We start from the raw sequence: 20,200 nt of genomic DNA, 5'->3' as shown, positions 1-20,200 counted from the left end.
TCAGCGTCTCCGGATCCTCGCCAAAGACTGGTATAGTTCACACACACACACACAAACACAAACAGCTGGACCACACAGTTGTTTTTCCTCTTACACTTACAAATCACAGTCACTGATGCAGTTTTTTTTTATCTTCTATTGTCTTTTTTTTTCTTCCTCAGTTTGTGTGAGCATAAATAAATAAAATCAGCCATATCTCTCCTTCTGTCACTCTCTCTCTCCCCTCTCTCTCTCTCACAAACACACATACACAATTTGAACATCTTTGTTCTTCACCTGCCAACTTGTCAGCAGCACTGCTAATAAGAGTGACGGGACTCCTGCATTTCAAATAGTTGTACAGATGAAACGACGCTCACAGTCGCGTCCATGTTCACACACACCACACACACGCACGCACACACATACTCACTGTAAATGCTTTCATTTATGTGTGACAATACACATCTGTCTACACCTTCTTCCAACAAGATTAATGTAAAAATTACAGGTAAATAAACATTAGATCAAGGTGCCATTTTCCTATATAATACTGAATGTGTATTATCGTAATTATATTATTAATTATAGTCACACATTTAAATGCTGGTAAAGTACAGGTAAATCAAAAACATAATCCTATTCAGTAGATTAAAATGTCTTTTTTTCATTTTTGTTAATTTAGGTTTTTTTGGTAGTTGTATTTCATCCCTTTTTTCCTCCCCCTCTATTTATCTTTCTCCCTCATCTCCCCCACTTTCCTTTTCCTCCCTCATTCTAAACACCCATGCATCTTCTGTCCTCCCTCATCTTACTCATCACTCCATACTCCCCCTCTACACAACTATCAATGTCTCCTCCTCTGTTTTTCTTTACCTTCCAACATATGTTTTCAGTATTGTATTGTCATAGTGAGTATGTGTGTACATTTGTTTCCTCTTCATGACCTTTTCTAACATAAACACTGAATTTGTCAGGACTAATAGTCCTCATTGAGACCAAAACCTGGTCCTGATGAGGTAGACCTTTCTTTCTGAGGAACTGGTTACATTTAGGGCTAAGATTTGAATTGTGGTTAGGTTAAGGTTAGTGTTGGGCATTAAGCTACCCACACATGGAAACAGGCTTCACACCGGTGTATTTATGTATGAATGAATAAATGCCCATAAATAAACACAAACATTCACTTCAGGGATTGGTGCATTGGTGGTTGTGAAGCATGCACTTAGAGAGTTGCATCGTGGAAAGAAATACCCCCTGAGCATCACAGCTGGTAGCAAAGTTACACATGAACATGTTCACAGTGAAGAAGTAAAGAGGAATGCAGTGTAATGGTATGCATGAATATGTTGCGTTGGTTTTGTGATTATTAGAAATAGAATAGGCTGTTCTGTTAGGGTGTGCAAGATGAACTTCAGCATATCCATCATAGAAAGATGCAAATTTAATCTATGAAATAAAAAAATAAAAACATACACAAATAACTAATGTGAGTAGCAGGCCCCATGAGTTAGATTAGAAGGCAGCATGTGGTCCCCGTGCCTCAAGTTTCTTCAGGTCTTCAGGTAGCGACCTTTTAATCATCGCTAAAATCAAAACAAAAACACAGTGAGGCCTTTTTTCAGTGCTATGGTGCCTGCCTGTGGAACCACCTTCCATAAGACCTCAGGGCAACAGAGAATATTAATATTTTTAAAAGCAAAAATGAAATACCTCCTCTTAACCCTGAGCTTGTGAAGCACTTTGAGTTGTATCACTTTTAATGAAAAGTGGTGTATAAATAGCACTCGTGTATATATACTCACTAATAACCCCTAAAAATTCCAGGAACTATAGAAGTAGAGGACATAAACTATTAAAGCTGCAATAGGCACTGGAAAATGCTTAGTTTATTAAAAATAAATAATGTTGTGGAATCACAGCTCTCTGTCCAGAGCTTCTCTCATCTGATGATGTGTGATCTCATATGTGTAAATCTGCAAAAACAGCATTACTAGAAATAAACCTAATATATTTAAATGTTCTTGTTTAAGACACATAATCTTCCAATGGGATAAGCACAGTTTGCTTGGCTAGAATATGTATGACTAGCTTGTGAATCTATAGCCACTTTCAGATTGTAATGGGCCTTAAATTGAGGAAAAACTGGCCAAAAATAGATGAAACTGCCCAAAATTTAGGAAGGTTGTACTTATCAGAAGCAAAGAAACTGTCATGTACAAAATTAGTCTTCTTTTACTTGATTAAGATGACTTTATAGTATAGTATTAGTATTAGTATGTGTTATTTCCTATGAAGACTAAGTTAGATTATTTTCTCTTATAATTACAAAATATTTTTTCATGTAAAGAATGTGCTTGCCAAGCCTTATTTTACTTTCTTAAAAATTAGTTTTAGGATTGTAAATATTAAGATCATGCTGTACACTAATTAGCTATATGACATACACTATTCTATTGTATTATCAGGGTTCTGTGTTTACTCATTTATCATGTATAACCTTCACTTTTAACTGCCATTACTGCTGATTCATCATTCATTTATTGCATTTGTCCTTGATTTCAGGTACGTAATTGCCAGTAATTGTTCAATATGGAGTCAGTTAAGTCATCAATCAGAGGTCAAAAGTGCAAATATCACTTGATTTGCATTATGCTGAACAGTAATTATGGAATTATGGATCAATAGCACCAACACCACTACACAAGGAAAACTGGGAACTGGGTGTTCATATGGACTAAACACAATATGTGAGTTCTACCTCAAAATATTTCAGGTAATTCAGTTAATTTACCTGAAATATTCTTAGATACTTGACTCATCATGACTGTACCAGTGAAAAGGGGATTTATTTATTTGTACAATAAACAGCCATGCAGTCAGTATATTCATTTGCATGTATATGACAGACATCATCCATATCTATATGGAATTTAATATATGGTATGTAGATTTATTTTTGCTCTGACATGTCTAAATACACATTATTACATGTAAAGGAAAGGGCTGCAACTATATTGTATTTTTCTATTGGAAATGAATCAAATGAATGCAGCAAAAACCAACAGTGAGTTTTAATAATTAATGACTTATTTACTGCAGCAGGACAGTTAATGTGACATTGACTTGAAATAAACAACAGTGGCGACAGTGTTGATGATAGAACATGCAACCTCAGTGCAGCTCATCAGTGTGTGAGTGGGAACAGCGCACACACAGGTTAAATGGACCAATTAGCGAAGAGGTATCGAGTGACAAATGTCAACAAAGGTGCGGTGCCAGTGCTTGCGTCTCCTAGTCTGGACAACAGCCAAACCTTCACTTCCCGTTTTAGTATTTTTGTACAGACACGTTCTTGTATTGTATACAGTGAAACCAATACTATGCTGTATAGGTGTCTATATACAGTGTCTATATGGAGCTACATATTATAGAATTTTACATTGTATATATTATATGAAGTCATTGTACCAATGCTACAACAGCAAATCTAATCTAAGATGTTTGTTCAGTGCTGCATACAAATACAAATTCATTAGAAATTCAGTTTTTTTCTCAGAAAGAACTCTGTTAGCCTTACTTTAATTTCTAAATTTTATTTTGCTTTACATTTTTATTTAATATGTTATCATTAAGGCACTTCCTCAGATTGTTTTATGGTAATATCATACACTGTGGTATAATGTGGGGAAGGTTTCAAGGTAAGAAAATATAGATAACACCCAATTCTAGTATACTATTATTATGTTTAACCTCACTTTTGTAGTTTGTTGTTCTGACACAACAAGACAAAAGGAGAAGTTTGGGAAATTATTGAAAAGGCTGTGAAGGTGTGTGTGTGTGTGTGTGTGCGCACGCATTCCTTTGAGATGGTTAAGAAGGGCTCTCCTGTTGCAGCTTTTCTTGATGATGGGCATGGTGAAACACACTCACACGTAAAATAAATATCCCTCATTACTGCTCACAGTTTACAGCAACGGCAGTAACAGTTGACCTTTTATTAGTGACGGTATTTACAGCACATGCATAATGGTGTCTGTGAGAATATAGACATCATGAACAGTTTTTATGGATGCAAAAAGGCCTTAAACTTTTAATTTTGTTGAATGATGTCCAAGTTTGGACTGTTCTTGCACGTTTCAGTATGTTGTCCGTTAATGAGGCCTGGCACGTCATCACTGGATTCTGAGTTAAATTTAGAGATGATTAACTGTATTAACTGGAACATTGATCAATTTAATTACAGTTTTTAATCACTGATATCTATTCGAGCCGACCTTTGAACAATAAGCACTGAGTCACTGTTTTCCTGACTCTGTGTTGTCTCAGAGTGAAGCTGCTGCTGCGTGTGGACACAGCATTCATTACCACTGGAATGACTGGCATGTTATTGCAGCCGTGTATGTGTGTGTGTGTATGTGTGCGCTCATTGAAATTAATGGTAGACATGAGATGACATCCGCATTAGAGATAGTTTTTTTTTTTCTTTTGAAGCACTGACACTGAAGCTGTGACAAGTTGAGGCTTTTCAGCACATTGTGTTTTTTTTTGTTTTTTTTCCTGCTCTGAAAGTCTTTTGATAAGATAACAGCGTACTGTTCTGCTCCTCCTGGGAGAAAATAGCACACACACACACACACACACATACCATCTCCTATTGCCTCTGTGGAATGCATAACCCGTACATAAAAAGGACATTTTAAGTGTCATGTTAAACAGTTGTGACTGTGAAGTGTCAATTTAATCTAATTTTATTTCAGTTTTTATTTGCTAAGTTAATTGCATTGATTTATATGTAGCGAGGAAAACTGTCATGGTGTTTGGTAGGTGTGCGTGAGGGTGTGTATGCTGTAAAAATAGATGTTCAAGAAAGTAAAATAAGCCTCTTTTCTTGGAAGTTGTCCTTATTTTTTGTCTAAAAAAAGAAAAAGGATCTTGGCAGGCAAGTTTTGCACAAGAAAAGTAATTAAACTTTAAGAAAAAAACTTGCTTTAAGCTTTCATTACAAGCTAAAACAATGGTTTACATACAATCCCAGTGGCAAAGTCAGCTAAACCAAGTAAAGGAAGACTCATTTTAAAGGTAGAACTGTTTGATTTGAAGTCTATAGGAAAATGAGCCTCTACTTCTCATTCGATTCATACGGTCAGTAAACATTTTCCTTTGTGTTAATGATCTCAATCACTAGTTTTGGGTAAATTATGTTTCAGTTTAGAATAAACTAGTAATGGCACATATTGGTCACCAGCACCACTGATGGCTGGTATTAAGAGGCTGGTTGAAGGAGTTTACAGTAATATTGGTGACGGCACAAGTCACTTGAATTTCTTTCACCTCATGCTTCCAAGCAACCTACTATATACTAGGCTTCACTTATCTTCAAAACTCAAAAGTTGTTTAATTTGTGATATGGTGGTCCAACATGGTAATGTAAACTTAGAGGGTGCATTCTGTGGTAATGTATTCACTCTCTGCCAAATTGACATAATTAGACCTAAATATTACACACTGCATCTTTATATAAACATACCTTACCGGACAGTGTGAACTTTCTGAAATTGTATTTATTTTGTGGCCTGTTTTTCATCAGACACATTACAGTCTGAAAGTGGCTAGATTAACAAGCTAGCAGATGGCAGATAATTTTTCTTAAAACATTTTTTTTTTTTTTTTGCAGTGACTACATTTGTAAAGTCAAGTAAAGGAAGACTCATTTAAGTAAAGATTTACATGACATCCTTTCTTTGCTTATGATAAAGTGTAATTTTTGCCAGTTTGTCTAGTTTTTGTCCTGTTTTTCCTAGTTTTAAGGCATGTTATAGAATGAAAGAGACTATACTATACTAAGGGCATCCAAGTGGTGCAGCACCTAAGGAAGAATAATGTAGTGGGATGTAGTGTAGAGTGCAGAAGAGACTGTGTTGAAAAGTAACGTTAGTTGGCCTAATTTGACCATTGCGTCATAGTCAGATGTATAGTGTTTCCATCAGGTAGCCATGAACGTCCATTCACTGTCCACCGATTTATCCTCCACTTGAGGGCTGCTGGTGCCAATCCCAGCTGACATACGGTGAAAGGCGGGAAACACCCTGGAGGCCAGGGTGACGCATGGAGACAAAGAAACATTCACTCTCACACATTCATTCACACATACCGTCACAAACTCTGGTCTTTACACGTTGTAAGGCAAAAACGCTAATCACTACGCTGTTTCTGCATGTTGTGTTTGTATCACCTTTTAATGGTGAAATAAAAGGGGGGGTGAAGTTATGTTTACATTGATTTGATGCAGTTCATAATTTACAGTAATGTCAGCAGACATTTTGAGACACATTTTTGCCTGCACCTCTCCACATCCCAGTATCTGTGTGGTTTTTCAGGCATTTATTAACAGTTGAGAAGGATGTGAGGCAATTAACAGCCACATATTTTAATGAGTACACCAGGTCTTTCTGTGCAGGCAGGAATAGGTGATTAACACCTGGCAACGTAAATCGTATGGTAAATATACTGACACATCCTTCTCTCTCTCCAGTTTTTGGCTGCTCCTCTCCTCATTTCCTCCTCACTCTCTTCACCACCTCCTCTCCACACTCACCAAATTACCCAGCTGTCTCTCCAAGGCCGACAGGCAGCCGTTAATTAGCCAATCTCACGCTCCGTTAGCCAGCCGGGGAGACAGAGCGAGGTAGAGAAAGCAGAGTTGGGCGAGATGGAGAGAATGCAGGAGTGAATTGGGGTGGGGGGGGGCTTAAACCAGATTGTTAAAGTGAGCAAGAGTGGGAGAGGAGTGAATAGAAGTGGCAGTAAATGGAGGGAAAGTGTTGAGAGAACAGCGTGCAGTGTTTCCTAAAGAGAGTGATGAGGAGGAGAGGGGAAAAAATGTGAATTCTAACATAAGGGAGAGAGGAGAGCGAGGAAGAGTTGTTGAGAGGATGAAGTGGAAGGGGATGAGAGTGGGTCACTCCATTAACTGTTTCTTGTGAATTAACAACAAAATGTGAATTAATATAATCAGGCTAAGATTTGCACTATTCTTCCGGCTTCTCCCTGTAGGGGTCGCCACAGTGGAAATCTGCATATTTGATTTGGCGAAGGTTTTATGCCAGATGCCCTTCCTGACGCAACCGTCTCCATTTATCCGGGCCTGGGACCAGCACTAGGAATCACAGCTGGCCCAAGGCATAAGCAAACTAATGGGGCTTTTCCATTATAGTTCTAGCACTACTCGACTCAACTTGCTTTTCCATTACAGATAGTACCTGGTACTTTTTTTGGTATGATATATATGTATGATATATATGTATATATCATACCAAAAAAAAGTAACAGGTAACGTGTGTGTGTGTGTGTGTGTGTGTGTGTGTGTGTGTGTGTGTGTGTGTGTGTGTGTGTGTGTGTGTGTGTGTGTGTGTGTGTGTGTGTGTGTGTGTGTGTGTGTGTGTGTGTGTGTGTGTGTGTGTGTGTGTGTGTGTGTGTGTATATATATGTATGTGTACATCATGAAGAAAGCTTACATCTGCATTTGCTGCGACAATAGTATGAAAAACATGTTAATTTCACTACAGAAGAGACTAAATTACCATATTTCTGGTCACGTCTACATACATACATATACAGTATGCACATTTTTATATACATACATATATGTATGTATATATGTTTATATGTATACATGTATATCGTGATCGATAATTAATCATTGAATAAAGTATATTGTAATAAGATTTTTAACCATATCGTTCAGCCCTAATTGTAAATTGTCACTTCTTTAAACGTTCAAACTTTTTTTCTTAGTATAAACTGACTCTGAAGTTGACTCTAAATTGGTCACAAATAAAAACTAAAGTGATAGATACAATGAAATCCAATGCTTTTTCAAAAATTATATGAAAAAAAAAAAGTTTTAGGGATTCTTAATGATTATTTGTTCATTTGTTGTCCCAAAAAAAAGCATGTTGAATATTGAGTGGCCTCTTGATGACTGTAACCACCTCCACTTATGGTTCAGCATGAAATGTCAACTAGTGACTCACTCAGTTCTTATATTTACAGTACACACTGTAGAGAGCTAGTGAGTGTGTTCAATCCAAACTTCAAGACACTTATGGTTGAAGGCTGTGAAAACAGGAGAGTGAGTGGAAGAGGAACATGGTGATGGTAAACCACAAATTGCAAATGCTGAGCAGATAGTCCGGAGCAGCAGAACAGCACCATCATTTTCACTCCATTAAGTCTTCAGTTAAATAGGAACAGGAGCAGAAATGCAGGTTTAAAGGAATCTTTTAAGCGATCCGACTGTGAAACCATCGAACCTCCATAAACACGTTTAGCGCGTTTTAGATCTCTTAATGCTTTCATTTCAGGGGCTTTAAATTCAAAGGACATTGCATTCACATATCAATCATCCATCCATTGTACATAGCACTTTTCTAGTCTTGATGACCACTCAAAGCGGCTTTACACTACAGTGTTGGCATTCACACATTCACAGCCATTCATTCACACATTCATACAGTGCATCTATGTGCAGCGCATTTTCACACACACATCTTTTCCTACCCATTCACACGCAAAAAGCCAAACATTTTTTTGATTACATAAAATATTCTACACCAAAAGTGAGAATTAGAATGTAGCACTCAAAATAACAGTTTAAATGAGTGTGAATCTGCTATAACCATATTTTAGTGATGAAATTGCCTCAAGATAATGCCAGGAATTGAGTCTATAACAAAATATTCAGTCAGTCAGTTTATAATGGGGATGAGCCGATACGATACTCAGTACTGGTATCGGTCCAATGCTGGTCAAAAGCGCTGGATATCGGTATGTTAAATCGGATATAAATCAATAAGACTGTGAAAGTGTAGTGTAAATAAAAAAATCTGCAACAGCATTTTAGCTGAGTCATGTTGTGGGCTGTTTCTTCTTCATGGGAGCAGATTGATTCTTACACAGCTATATCTATATACAGTATGTGTGTGTGTATATATATATATATATATATATATATATATATATATATATATATATATATATACATGAAAGCACGTATATATATATATATATATATATATATATATATATATACATGAAAGCACATGTAGGAGGGAGATTCAAGTTATATCACTAAACAATAATAAAACCTAATTAATAAACCTCAGGCATTTAGTTTGGTTTGCTCCTGACTGTTGAAGTGAGAGTGAACACCATGGTGAGATCGAAAGAGCTATCTGAGGCCTGAGCAGCTTATGAGTCTGGTAAGGGATTTAAAAAGATCTCAAAATAATTTAAATCAGCCATTCCACTGTCTGGAAAATAGTCTACAAGTGGAGGACATTCAAAACAACTGCCAACAGGCCCAGGTCTAGCTGTCCAAGCAAGAATTTGATTGAGAGCTTTGCAGAAACATCCACCATGTCTGTTTTCAGCCTGAAAACGATTTGGGTTTCCTCATTACTCCATGGAGAATCAATGAATTGGTTAATTCTACTAAAAACAAATATGGGAATGTAAACACCTATTTGTTGGACTTTAATAAATGCAACGTGAACTCTGTTGTATGCTCTAGTCTTTAGATACCAACGTTTAGCTGCAAATGGGGTTGCAAAGAGGTGGAAAACTTTCCATGGGAACTTTAGTATGGGAATTTGGAAAATGGAAAGTTTCCAATTTTGAAAATTCACAAAATTTTGCAACCCTTTCTGCAAATGATAACTCGTATCCAGAAGTAAAATATGCCATGTATCCAAAATTGCATGTAATTTGGCAGAGGTCTTATTAAACATGCAGGGGAAACTTTGCATCCCAGTTGCTTTGTTTTCTGTGTGAATAAATCTTGTTTTTATAGCACTTAGTATTCCACTCTACCGCTGCTGCCCTGCTTTATGGAGTAGAGAACACACACACGGTTTCATTAGGAGCACTGGTGGTAATTGTCTTTTCAGTGTGTGTGAGAAAGAGAGGGAGAGAGTTTTAGAGAGTTTTACGCCTTTGTCTCTCCTCGAGGGATTAATCCAGCGAAATCCAATCAGACTGTCTTCATTTCCACAGGCAGCCATTTTAGTTTTATTAGCTCAGACAGGAGCCAGATATTCTATTAGAGATGTACTGTAGTTCCTCCTCTGCCATCCAACTACCAGAATACACACAGACACACACCTTCCATATCACTGAATATCACTGCACCATCCAAACCTGTGTCATTAGCGACGAAGCTAACATAGCCGTCAACTGCTGCCAGTGTGTCAGATTCTGCTCCGTGTTGCTTCATTCCTTTGTTTGAAACCTGTGCTCTCGCTGCAAGTAGTCCAAGTAGTTTGTTAAAAACTCCAAACCCCACCTTTTTCCAGGTAATTTGACTTCATTTGAAGCTGAGTGCGTGGATAGGATATGATGAGTTTGTTAAATGGAAGAAAAATAGATTGATGTCGGCCATAAAGTGCAATTTGTGTTTCCTTTTTGTCACGTAAAGCGGCCTCTTAAATTGCTCTTTTCAAATTAATGAGAAAAAGTCAAATTAATTTGTAGTCATGGAGGTGTTCTCTAACTGTCTCATGCTGTGCTCAATATACTGGTGTCAACAAAGGAAGAATTTTTACGAGTGTCTGCGTGTGTCCCTGTGTCTTCTGCCTGTTTAAATGTCCCTAAAAGCAGTCGGGGAGCTCCAAGGAAAGCACATAGAAAGAGTTTACATTTGTTTTTGCACATTATCTAAAGGTATAACGTTTATGGCTGTGCTTGAAGTGTGCTCAGCTTCTTGAAATGAAACCTTCCGCCCAACATTCCCTCACCTCTCTCCATCTTAAGCTACTATTTCTGTCTCTCATATCTGACTGACTGCAGGCAAGTGACTGTTTCGCGTGGATAACTTCCGGCTTTCATGTCAGAGGTCAGCGCACGCCAAAATGTGCGTTAACTGCGTTAAATGATTTTATCGCGTTAACTTTGACAGCCCTACATTATGCAGACCATTAGTACTGTGTGTAATCCGGATTTAAATGTAGTTTAAAGATGTTCTCACTTGTTTACAGCGAGTGAACAGTCAAGTGACGTATTTCCCGTTCCCTCAGTGCGCAAAAATCTTTACCATTAGACTCCCGTTATAAGTGGTGCATGCGCACTAGACCCCCCTCCAATACAAAAGATGGGAAAATTCTGGACGTCAAACTAGTTTGAAACAACACCATACACGCCACAGCAAGAGGCAACACTGCGTGTCTCTCTCTCCCTGTGTGTGTGTCTCTCTCTCATAGCTCCGAACACCAGTCAATTATGTCTGAGCTTTAATCGATCACCCACCACTCCACGTCACCTATTTTTCCCTCTTTTCATCAAAATTACCCTAACCCCCCCACCATCTTTTAATCACCAGCCGCCACTGCCTGGCAGTAAGAATGTATTGGGTAGCCACTAGGGAGCTAAAAGAACTCCATTTGAATGTAAGTCTGTGGCATTTTATATGCAAAAACAAATGCCGATATTCACACTTTCATTCTGTTGGATTAAACATTAAGTATGGTCACTGTGTGTTCACAGGAGAGCTGTGCTGTGCAGTACGGCAACACACACACACATGCACACACACACGCAGAGCCTGTAAATGATCTAATGACTGCTGTGGTGGGAGTCACAGAGTTCATGAGTTCATACAGGGGAATAGAAAGGTCTTGATGGGGGGGCAGCAGAGGAACAGCTGTGGGCACGGAAGTGTGAGTACGCCTGCTGCTGCTGCTGCTGCTGCTGGATCTCATACTCCTATAGCACCACCCATACGTATAGGGTGATATGACACTCTCTTATGAAGCATCTTGAGATGTCACTCTGTCTTTAAGACCTTCAAATCCCCTCTTCCTTACCTCACTCGTCCGTCTTCCCCACCGTCAAGAACAAAGATGGTTAACGGAGGGAGTCTAACTGCGAGAAAGCGAAGGCTTTTCTAATTATACATCTGTTCTTTAAACGCTGGTCCCTCCGTCAGTCTCGTGGAATTATGCAAAAACATGTCTTTGATCATGAAGCGCTGCCGTGTGACGCTAACCCCGGTGTTATCACAACGTCACAGTATCTGTTGACTGTCTCGGCTCGGCCGCTTTTAAATGATGTGATTATATAAGGGTATAGTCTTGGCAAATATATAAGAGATTAAAATAGTTTTTTCCTGTCATCACAAAATTTTAAGTTATTCTTACTTCCAGACCTAAGAACAAGTACGACACATAGTATAATTCTGTGCAGCACAACTTTGTTTTTAAAGCTGCTAGTGATTGTTGTTGATGTTATTATTCTGCCTCTGTTTGGTCTTTGTGAACAGAAATTAATATTATTTGTATGCTGTGTCCGTACTAGCAAAAATAAAGACGGAAATGGGCAGGCAGGGATTCTTTTCAAAGAATGTAGAAGATGTACTATCACATTATTATACTGTGCTAACTTGCAGTTCTAGTATTGCTGCTATATTTTAGTCTTTTACATCATATTTTGGAATTATGTGCAGATAAATCTGATTTAAGTGTATATATGTAGGTATAATATAATAATGTATGTAGGTCATCTGTGTGGATGCTTGCATGTGTGAGTGTATCTGTAGGTATGTGATGTTTTGTCAATACATTTGTTGAATTGATGATATTTTATCAATCAAATCAATCAATTTCTTTTATGCTGTGTGTGTATATATATATATATACATATATATATATATACATATTTATTTTCATACAAGTAAAATGCAACATGAACCACTTTACATAAAAATAAAGGAATTGGCCTCACTGTTCCAATACTTTGGAGGGCACTATATATATATATGGGCAGAATTAAAAGGATTCAGTAGAATGATCTTTAAAATTAAAAAAAAAAAAAAAATACAAATAGATACATACATCTATAAATGTGTTCCAGACCCCACCCTGTAAAAAGTTTGACTGTACTTTGAGTGTCTTTACAGTGAATGATTGTGTCTTAGATGCTTACATTACCGTATAAAGTAACAAATGCAAAAAGTGTTCGAAAAAGATCCTTTAAATAAATCGGCGGGAAATAATAAGTGGAATTTTAAAGTGCAGTGATCCAAAAATGTGATAAAATAAATAAATAAGTTGTATTTTCAAAGTATTGTAAGCCAAACGTTTTAATGTGGACTCTTGGGCGACTGGCCTTCGAGCTAACAGAGATAAATATCAAATCATTTGAATTTTCACTTAAAACTTTGATGATGTCATGATTGATGAGTTTAAAGAAAAGTGTCACTGTGGTGTTTCAGTCTTCATGTTGCTGTGTCACAACTTTAATCATCAGTTCATTCTGGTCAGCAAGTCTGGCGGGGTGTTTGTGTGCATGTGCATGCGTGTGTTGTGTTTATGTGTATGTGTGTGTGTGTGGCCACTTGACCCATTCATGCCCCGGCCCAGTGTCACGTCCCGTTTCCTCCTCATTGGTCGAATGGAGTGCTGTGGACAAGAGTGTCCTGAGGCGTCTTCATCGTCTTCTTCACTATCCGTTTTCAAATGTGAGAGAAACTTTTCTGTCTATGACAAAAAAAAGAATTTGAGGATTTTAGGTTTTAAAGAAAAATAGTCAGTACAATCTAGGATTCATGGCTGCCACCATACAAACACTGCTACTTTTAACGTTAATAGCAACTCTGTTTGTTTCACCGTAAATTAGTAGTATATACATAGCACTGTTTCATTTGTATCCATAGAAATGTTGCTACACTGTTGTGTGTGCCAAATACCGTGTAGGGGTTATTAACTGGTATTGCTTACCCAGTGCCTATGGTTTTTTCCAACTTCTCTCTGGAACGCTATGAACTCGGAGGTTCTGATGTAAATGGAACACATCAAGTATTATAGGTTTATCTAATGAAACAAGGGCCAGTAATGTAGTTAACGTCTGATTAAAATGTAATAATTAATTAGTCTGTGTACTTTTCTTTCAGCTAATATTCCAAAAGCTGTTAAACAAAAAAGACTTTACATTCAAGCTACATTGGACTTCTCAGCCCAAATCATCTTAAAATTATATCGCAATATTCCATCATAATGTCACAATAAAAAAAACAAATTGAATAGAATAGACTTCATTGTCATTGTACATAGGCATTTACTGGTTATTGTTAAATTCATAGTCACACGCTAACATGCATTTCAATAAGTTCACACGCTCCAACGCCACACATGACATTTCTCACGCTGAGAAGTGATAAAGTCGCAGCAAATAAATTAGTAATCTAGGAATGGATGATGCGAAGGCAGATTGCTCTGTGTAGTCCAGTCATACAACTGTCTTGAATTAGCAACTTATCAGCCAATCAGAAAATAGTGTTACTTTTTGCCGGGTAAAGTCTGAAAATGGGCTTCCGCTGCAAGCACTCATTCCACGAATATGGTGAATATGTATCAGGGAGAAGTTGAACAGCTTGGTGAAGAGCCCTGCCAGCTGGTGTGCACATGCTTTGACCACCGCCCCCCAGGATGCCGTCAGGTCCAGCAGCTTTCCTGGGGGTTTACTGCTCTCAGGTTTTTCTTCACCTTGTGCTCCTAGAGAGAGGAGAGGGGGGCTGTTGTGGGGAGGCAACATGTGCAGGTGTGTGGTGCTCTCAAAGCGGGCAAAGAAGTTGTCCAGCTCCTCTGCCAGTGTTAATTGTTAAAAGTACATCGTCATTATTTTTACTGTTTAATATTTATATTACAAAGGAATACCCGTTTGTCAGATATATTGATATATTATACAGTATTAGCCTCTGTAGTTGTGATAAAGTAGTAAAAAATCAAAAAAAACTCTCTTTTATTAAACAGGATATGATGTTTGATATTGGTGTTAATCCAATAAATAGAGCATGGCTCAAGCTTTGTTTACCTTTTTTAAAGGATAATAGAAAAAAATATATATTTTCACTCATCTTAAAAGAAAAGTGAAAGTTTATTCATTGTGTTCAAATATAAAACTCATTAGTAACCACAGTAGATTTCTGCAGCAACAAGAGGCCAATGAGTGTAACTGCCTTTCTACTGAAAAGGCAGTAGGACTAAGTTTTCAGGAGCATGACACAGACGGTGGTGTCGGTACTATTGCTGCTGCTGATGATACTACTACTGATTTTAATGATGTAGCACTTGAATATTAAAACCATTTGTGAGAACGGGGGAGAGAAATTGAGATGTGATTCATTACTCCGCTCTGGGTGAGTTCATTCTCCCCCTCCTCTCTTTCTCTTTCTTTCTCATCATTATGTTCGCTTCATCCACTCTCCTCCTCCTTCACCTTTGCTTTTCCGTCTCTCTTTTTCTCCTTTTCATAATTGTTTTTCATCATCATTTGTCTTTTTTCCAGCCTTGTCATTTGCAAAAGTTATTTTATATTCCTTTATTTTTTTTCACCCATTTCCACTATTTGTCTGTGAAATGACAGAGGATGACTGCATGGGGCTTATTGTGCCACACTGCGTGTGTGTGTGTGTGTGTGTTGTGTTTACCACCTCTTTAGGACCTTTTCTGGCATAAACACTGACCTTGTCAGAGTCGGTAGTCCTTGTGGAAACCAAAACCTGGTGTTAATGAGGTAGAACATTATTTATGAGGAACTGGTTACGTTCAGGGCAGAGATTTGAATTCTGGTTAGGTTTAGGTTAGGATTAGATATTAACTGGTTATCGTTAAGTAAATATTTGTTTAGGCTGTTCAAATGTATGGAAGTCAGTGCAGAGTCCTAAGAAGAATAGCTACCCAAACCTGTGTGTCTGTGTGTGTGTGTGTGTGTGTGTTAATAGTCCTTCTCCTCCTTGACAGACTAATGACTAGTTTGTGCATCTCTCTTTCTCTGTGTCTCTCTCTCCATCTTTTTCTAGGAAATAATTAGCTCACTCGCCCCCACTCCAAAGAATATCTTTTATCACAAATTCTCTCTGGTCCCCCTTTTTCTTTCTTTTGTTATCGCTACCCACCTTTCTTTGAGTCCATCATTCTTTTTTTTTATGGACTGTGGGAAAAACTCTAATGATGGAACAATATATATTATCACACATAACTTAAAAAAAAAAGAAAAGATGGGTTCATCATGGTGAACTTCCATTATCAGGATAGTCGTGAATGGCTTAAATAATTAATATTGTACATGAGCAACCCTTGCCAACATACAGTCCTAGTGATTTATTTTCAAGTTTAATGCTTTATAGTCATTTTTGGACCTCTATGATTAGCAATGATATGTCTTGCTCAATGTGTTTTTGAACCAAAGTTAAATTGACTTTATTACTGACACTTAAAAGTTTAAAGCAGATTTTGTATTTTATTATTATTATTATAATAATAATAATAATAATAACCAAAAGTTTATGTGTTACACATTACACAAAATGCAACTGATACATCAAACCCATAGACTATGGATGAAAAAGTGGGTGTTCTCCTTATGATGCCAATTCAGAAGTAAAAAATGCAATAAATAGCCACCAGGGGGCGACTCCACGGGGAAAATTAGCTTCTAATTCTCACTTGATTTATAACATCAATTACCGTTTTTCCTGAGAAGTTAATGGTCTCAATCATTAGTGTTAGGTCTTTTCCAGATCAGCATGATGTTAGTTTTGTATATGATTTTCCCATTTAGAGGAAAATAGATACTACGTGATTGAAAACTAGTGTGATTGACAGCTAGTATCTTCTATCTACTCTCATATTATCTTATTTAATATTTCTTGTCATGTTTGTGTTTCATGTTAAATTTCCCCCCAGGTATTAATAACCTATTCTGATTCTGATGTGTCTTTCTCAGATGACCTGGCCTATGAGGTGCGTTGGTTTTTCACCAGGCTGCGTGGTGGACAAACGACCAACCAGGTGGTGAGCGTCGACCGCTTTGGCGTGGTGAAGGCTGAGGCTCGTAACTCGTCCAGTGAGATCTCAGTGGAGCGCAGGGACACGCACTCATACCTGCTGAACATTTTTGGCACTCAGGACAGGTGAGGGAGGTTATTGATGGGTAAACAGATGTGGAGAACTAGTTTGTCTCAGTGGGTTGGAAAAGCAATGTTCTAATGACCCAGATCTCACCTGCTGTGTGTGTGTGTGTTCTGTGGTCTCCAGTGACAGTGGCGAGTATTTCTGCGTGGCCACGCCCTGGTACCTGTCCGCTTCAACGGGAGCCTGGACTCAGGCTGGAGAGCTGACGTCGTCCAGAGTCTTCCTCACTGTCCAGTTCGCTGGTGAGGAGTGTGCACACATAGAACCATCACCACATTAAAGCTGTAGTGTGTAACTTTTCAATATGAACGTCAGATGAGTTTGCCACACACGACTCTCTCCATGCTTTTCAGTATAGCTGTGTTTTGTTCTGGTGTCTGTGGAGACACAGAGTAGCAATGGCAAGATAACGCTTTTCCGTGTCCAACACCGATACCACAAACTCTAGTTTTTACCAATACTTTCAGTCATTTTAGACCTTTTATGAAGTTGTTATTTATTAATTTTTATTATTTATTTAAAGAAAGGGACAATGCATATTAATAAACATTAAAATGTAATTATGCCAGGGTATAGCCCATGGCTAATTTCCATCTGTAGTCCCATGGCAGGTTGATGTTATAAGTGATAAAAATGAAAATACATTCAGGCAAAACAAAAACATAGGAACATGAGAGCTCACAGAAATACAAACGTTACATAAGGGGGGAAAGGACATACTCACATACACACATACTCTTGCATGCATATACAGTACAAAAAGGACAGCTGTTAATAAAGTACCAATGACAGTGGATGATAGTACTAGTGCTAATGTTAAAGACAGGTCAATTATAGACAATATAAAGCACATTGTTGCATACTTGCTTGATTGCACACAGCCCTTTATACAATAATATTGCACTCTGGTGGAAATGTACATGAACCTGTTTCAAGCTATTTCAAAGACATAATTCTCCAACTGTGTAACAAATATTCGTCTCCCTAAAATAAGCAGCCCACAACATGACTCCGCTAAAATGCTGTTGCTGATTTTTATTTGCGTTCATGTATATGTGTCAATATAGTTTGTGCATAGTGAAGCATGCAATATATATCTAGGATTGTGCCGGATGTTAATTTTTATCTTTCCGATATCCAATCCAGTGATCCAGTGATTTTGACCACTATCGGACCAATACTGAGTATAATATCGGACTGATACCACGTATTGTAGACGAATATGACTGATGCTGTTTATCATATCGGACCAATATGACTGATACTGCGTATCGTATCAGACTAATATGATTGATACTGTGTATCGTATCGGACTAATATGACTGATACTGTGTATCGTATCAGACTAATATGACTGATACTGCGTATCGTATCGGACCAATATGACTGATACTGCGTATCGTATCAGACTAATATGATTGATACTGTGTATCGTATCGGACTAATATGACTGATACTGTGTATCGTATCGGACCAATATGACTGATACTGCGTATCGTATCGGACCAATATGACTGATGCTGCATATCGTATCGGACCAATATGACTGATACTGCGTATTGCATAGGACCAATATGACTGATACTGCATATCGTATTGGACTAATATGACTGATACTGTGTATCGTATCGGACTAATATGACTGATACTGCGTATCGTATCGGACCAATACCGTGTATCATATTGGACGAAGGGTTGGAAAGTGGGCTCAGAGCTTGCCTAAGGCATGGCCCATGTCTGGGAGGATTAACGATACTATCAGTGCTTTGGTGCCAGAAGTTACATACTAGAGCTTTAATTCAGACACTTTAAAATGCTTAACTTTTCCTCTTCTTTTCTAGTGTGGGACTCTCTAAAGTTACCTCTATTATATGGTGCATCGGCTTCCTTAGGTAATGTAAAATACTTTCCTTATCAGTTTTTGTTTTTTTTCATCATCATCATCATCATCATAATTGTTTTACCTGATAATTCCTTAAAGGGATAGTTCAGGTTTCTGTTAGTGTGAATGTATCAGGTACTGACATATAGTCACTACACAGCAGAGTGCACTGTGTGTGTTGTGTGCGCATGCTGTCACTGAAGAGTTTAGCTATTTAGCCAAAAGCTTATCGTTGTTGTGTTTGCTGCTTTATCTCACATGTTTGATCGAGTATCTTCTGAGACCAATTACCTATTAGCCAATTAAAAAGAAATAATACAATATTCATGTGTCTGACTGGAGGACACTTCTCAAGAAATATCCATCCCTCACCAGAATACAGTCAAGTGCATATGAATGAAGCTCCAGCTGCTGTGAGGTTTGTTTTAAAGGACCCGGAATTCAATTTGAACTTTGCTGTGTTTTGCCAGGTGTGGGCCTCTTCTCCCTAGTCCTGGGTCTCATCTGTGCACAGTGCTGTTGCCGCAACACCGCACACACCCCGCGCTCGCGCAACAAACTGATGGACCTGGAGATGGACTGACAAACACTTTCCCCCGCACCCACACACTGCAGCAGCGCTCACAGGAAGCACCACGCACAAAACAGACACACACCCGTAGACGATTTCTGGGACACGCAACTGTTTCCCAGTGACGGACGTTGGGAGTAAAACGATGCGTCGCTTTGGAAACAGGAGCCTGATCCCGAGGTGCTCAGGATCTATCAGTTCTGCAGTGGAGGAGCAGGGGAGGAGGGGACTATAGGACACTTTCAGTTTTTTTTTTTTTTTACTAGCAGCAATGGGCGAAATAACCTGTTGCTCTGAAAATCCAACAAAATCTGTGGTGCTTCCAGTGATTTTTACACGGATATATTCACTCCCCATTAGAACCAGAGCACTACAGGAGACTCTGAGGGACGCAGAATTTTGGAGGAGACGTCACTGCCACTTGGGAATAAAGGACCACTAAACTCACCTGCTGCCTCTGCACATGATGTTTCGGTAACTGGATCTCTTCGTTTGTTTGGACCGTGTGTCCATGCGGAGACGCCACGAGAGTCAAAGTAGCCCGAGATTTCTGTCATCATTTCAGGTCTTGCTTTTTTAGCGTCGTGTTCACCGTTTGGCAGCAGAGGTCCCAGAAAATGCAAGTGCGCCATGTGTGTTTTTCATACAAGAGGTATTTGCACTAGAACTAGCACCCCAGAGTATTCTCACCCTGAACAAAGGGACGACACAAATCTTTATTCTCACCTCTAGTTTTTTGAAAATTAAGAGAGATTTAAAAAAAAAAATAATAATAATAATTAAGCTTTACAATGAGATATG

The 20,200-nt window shown here is 38.3% G+C and overlaps 1 protein-coding gene across 1 annotated transcript in view; it reads left to right on the top strand.

Annotated features, from left to right (window-relative positions):
- ptgfrnb (prostaglandin F2 receptor inhibitor b) overlaps window positions 1-19,880 on the top strand; it is a 58,652-nt gene extending 38,772 nt beyond the window's left edge. Inside the window, exons 11-15 of the mRNA XM_058622424.1 lie at window positions 5-30; window positions 16,759-16,945; window positions 17,070-17,188; window positions 18,788-18,838; window positions 19,299-19,880. Of these exons, the coding sequence (XP_058478407.1) occupies window positions 5-30; window positions 16,759-16,945; window positions 17,070-17,188; window positions 18,788-18,838; window positions 19,299-19,411 (496 nt within the window). The 3' untranslated portion in view covers window positions 19,412-19,880. The remainder of the gene's footprint in view (window positions 1-4; window positions 31-16,758; window positions 16,946-17,069; window positions 17,189-18,787; window positions 18,839-19,298) is intronic.
- The last annotated feature ends 320 nt before the right edge of the window (window positions 19,881-20,200 follow it).

The sequence above is a fragment of the Solea solea genome, chromosome 2, assembly GCF_958295425.1.
Source record: "Solea solea chromosome 2, fSolSol10.1, whole genome shotgun sequence".
Classification (NCBI taxonomy): domain Eukaryota; kingdom Metazoa; phylum Chordata; class Actinopteri; order Pleuronectiformes; family Soleidae; genus Solea; species Solea solea.
This window is presented reverse-complemented; position numbering and strand designations above follow the sequence as displayed.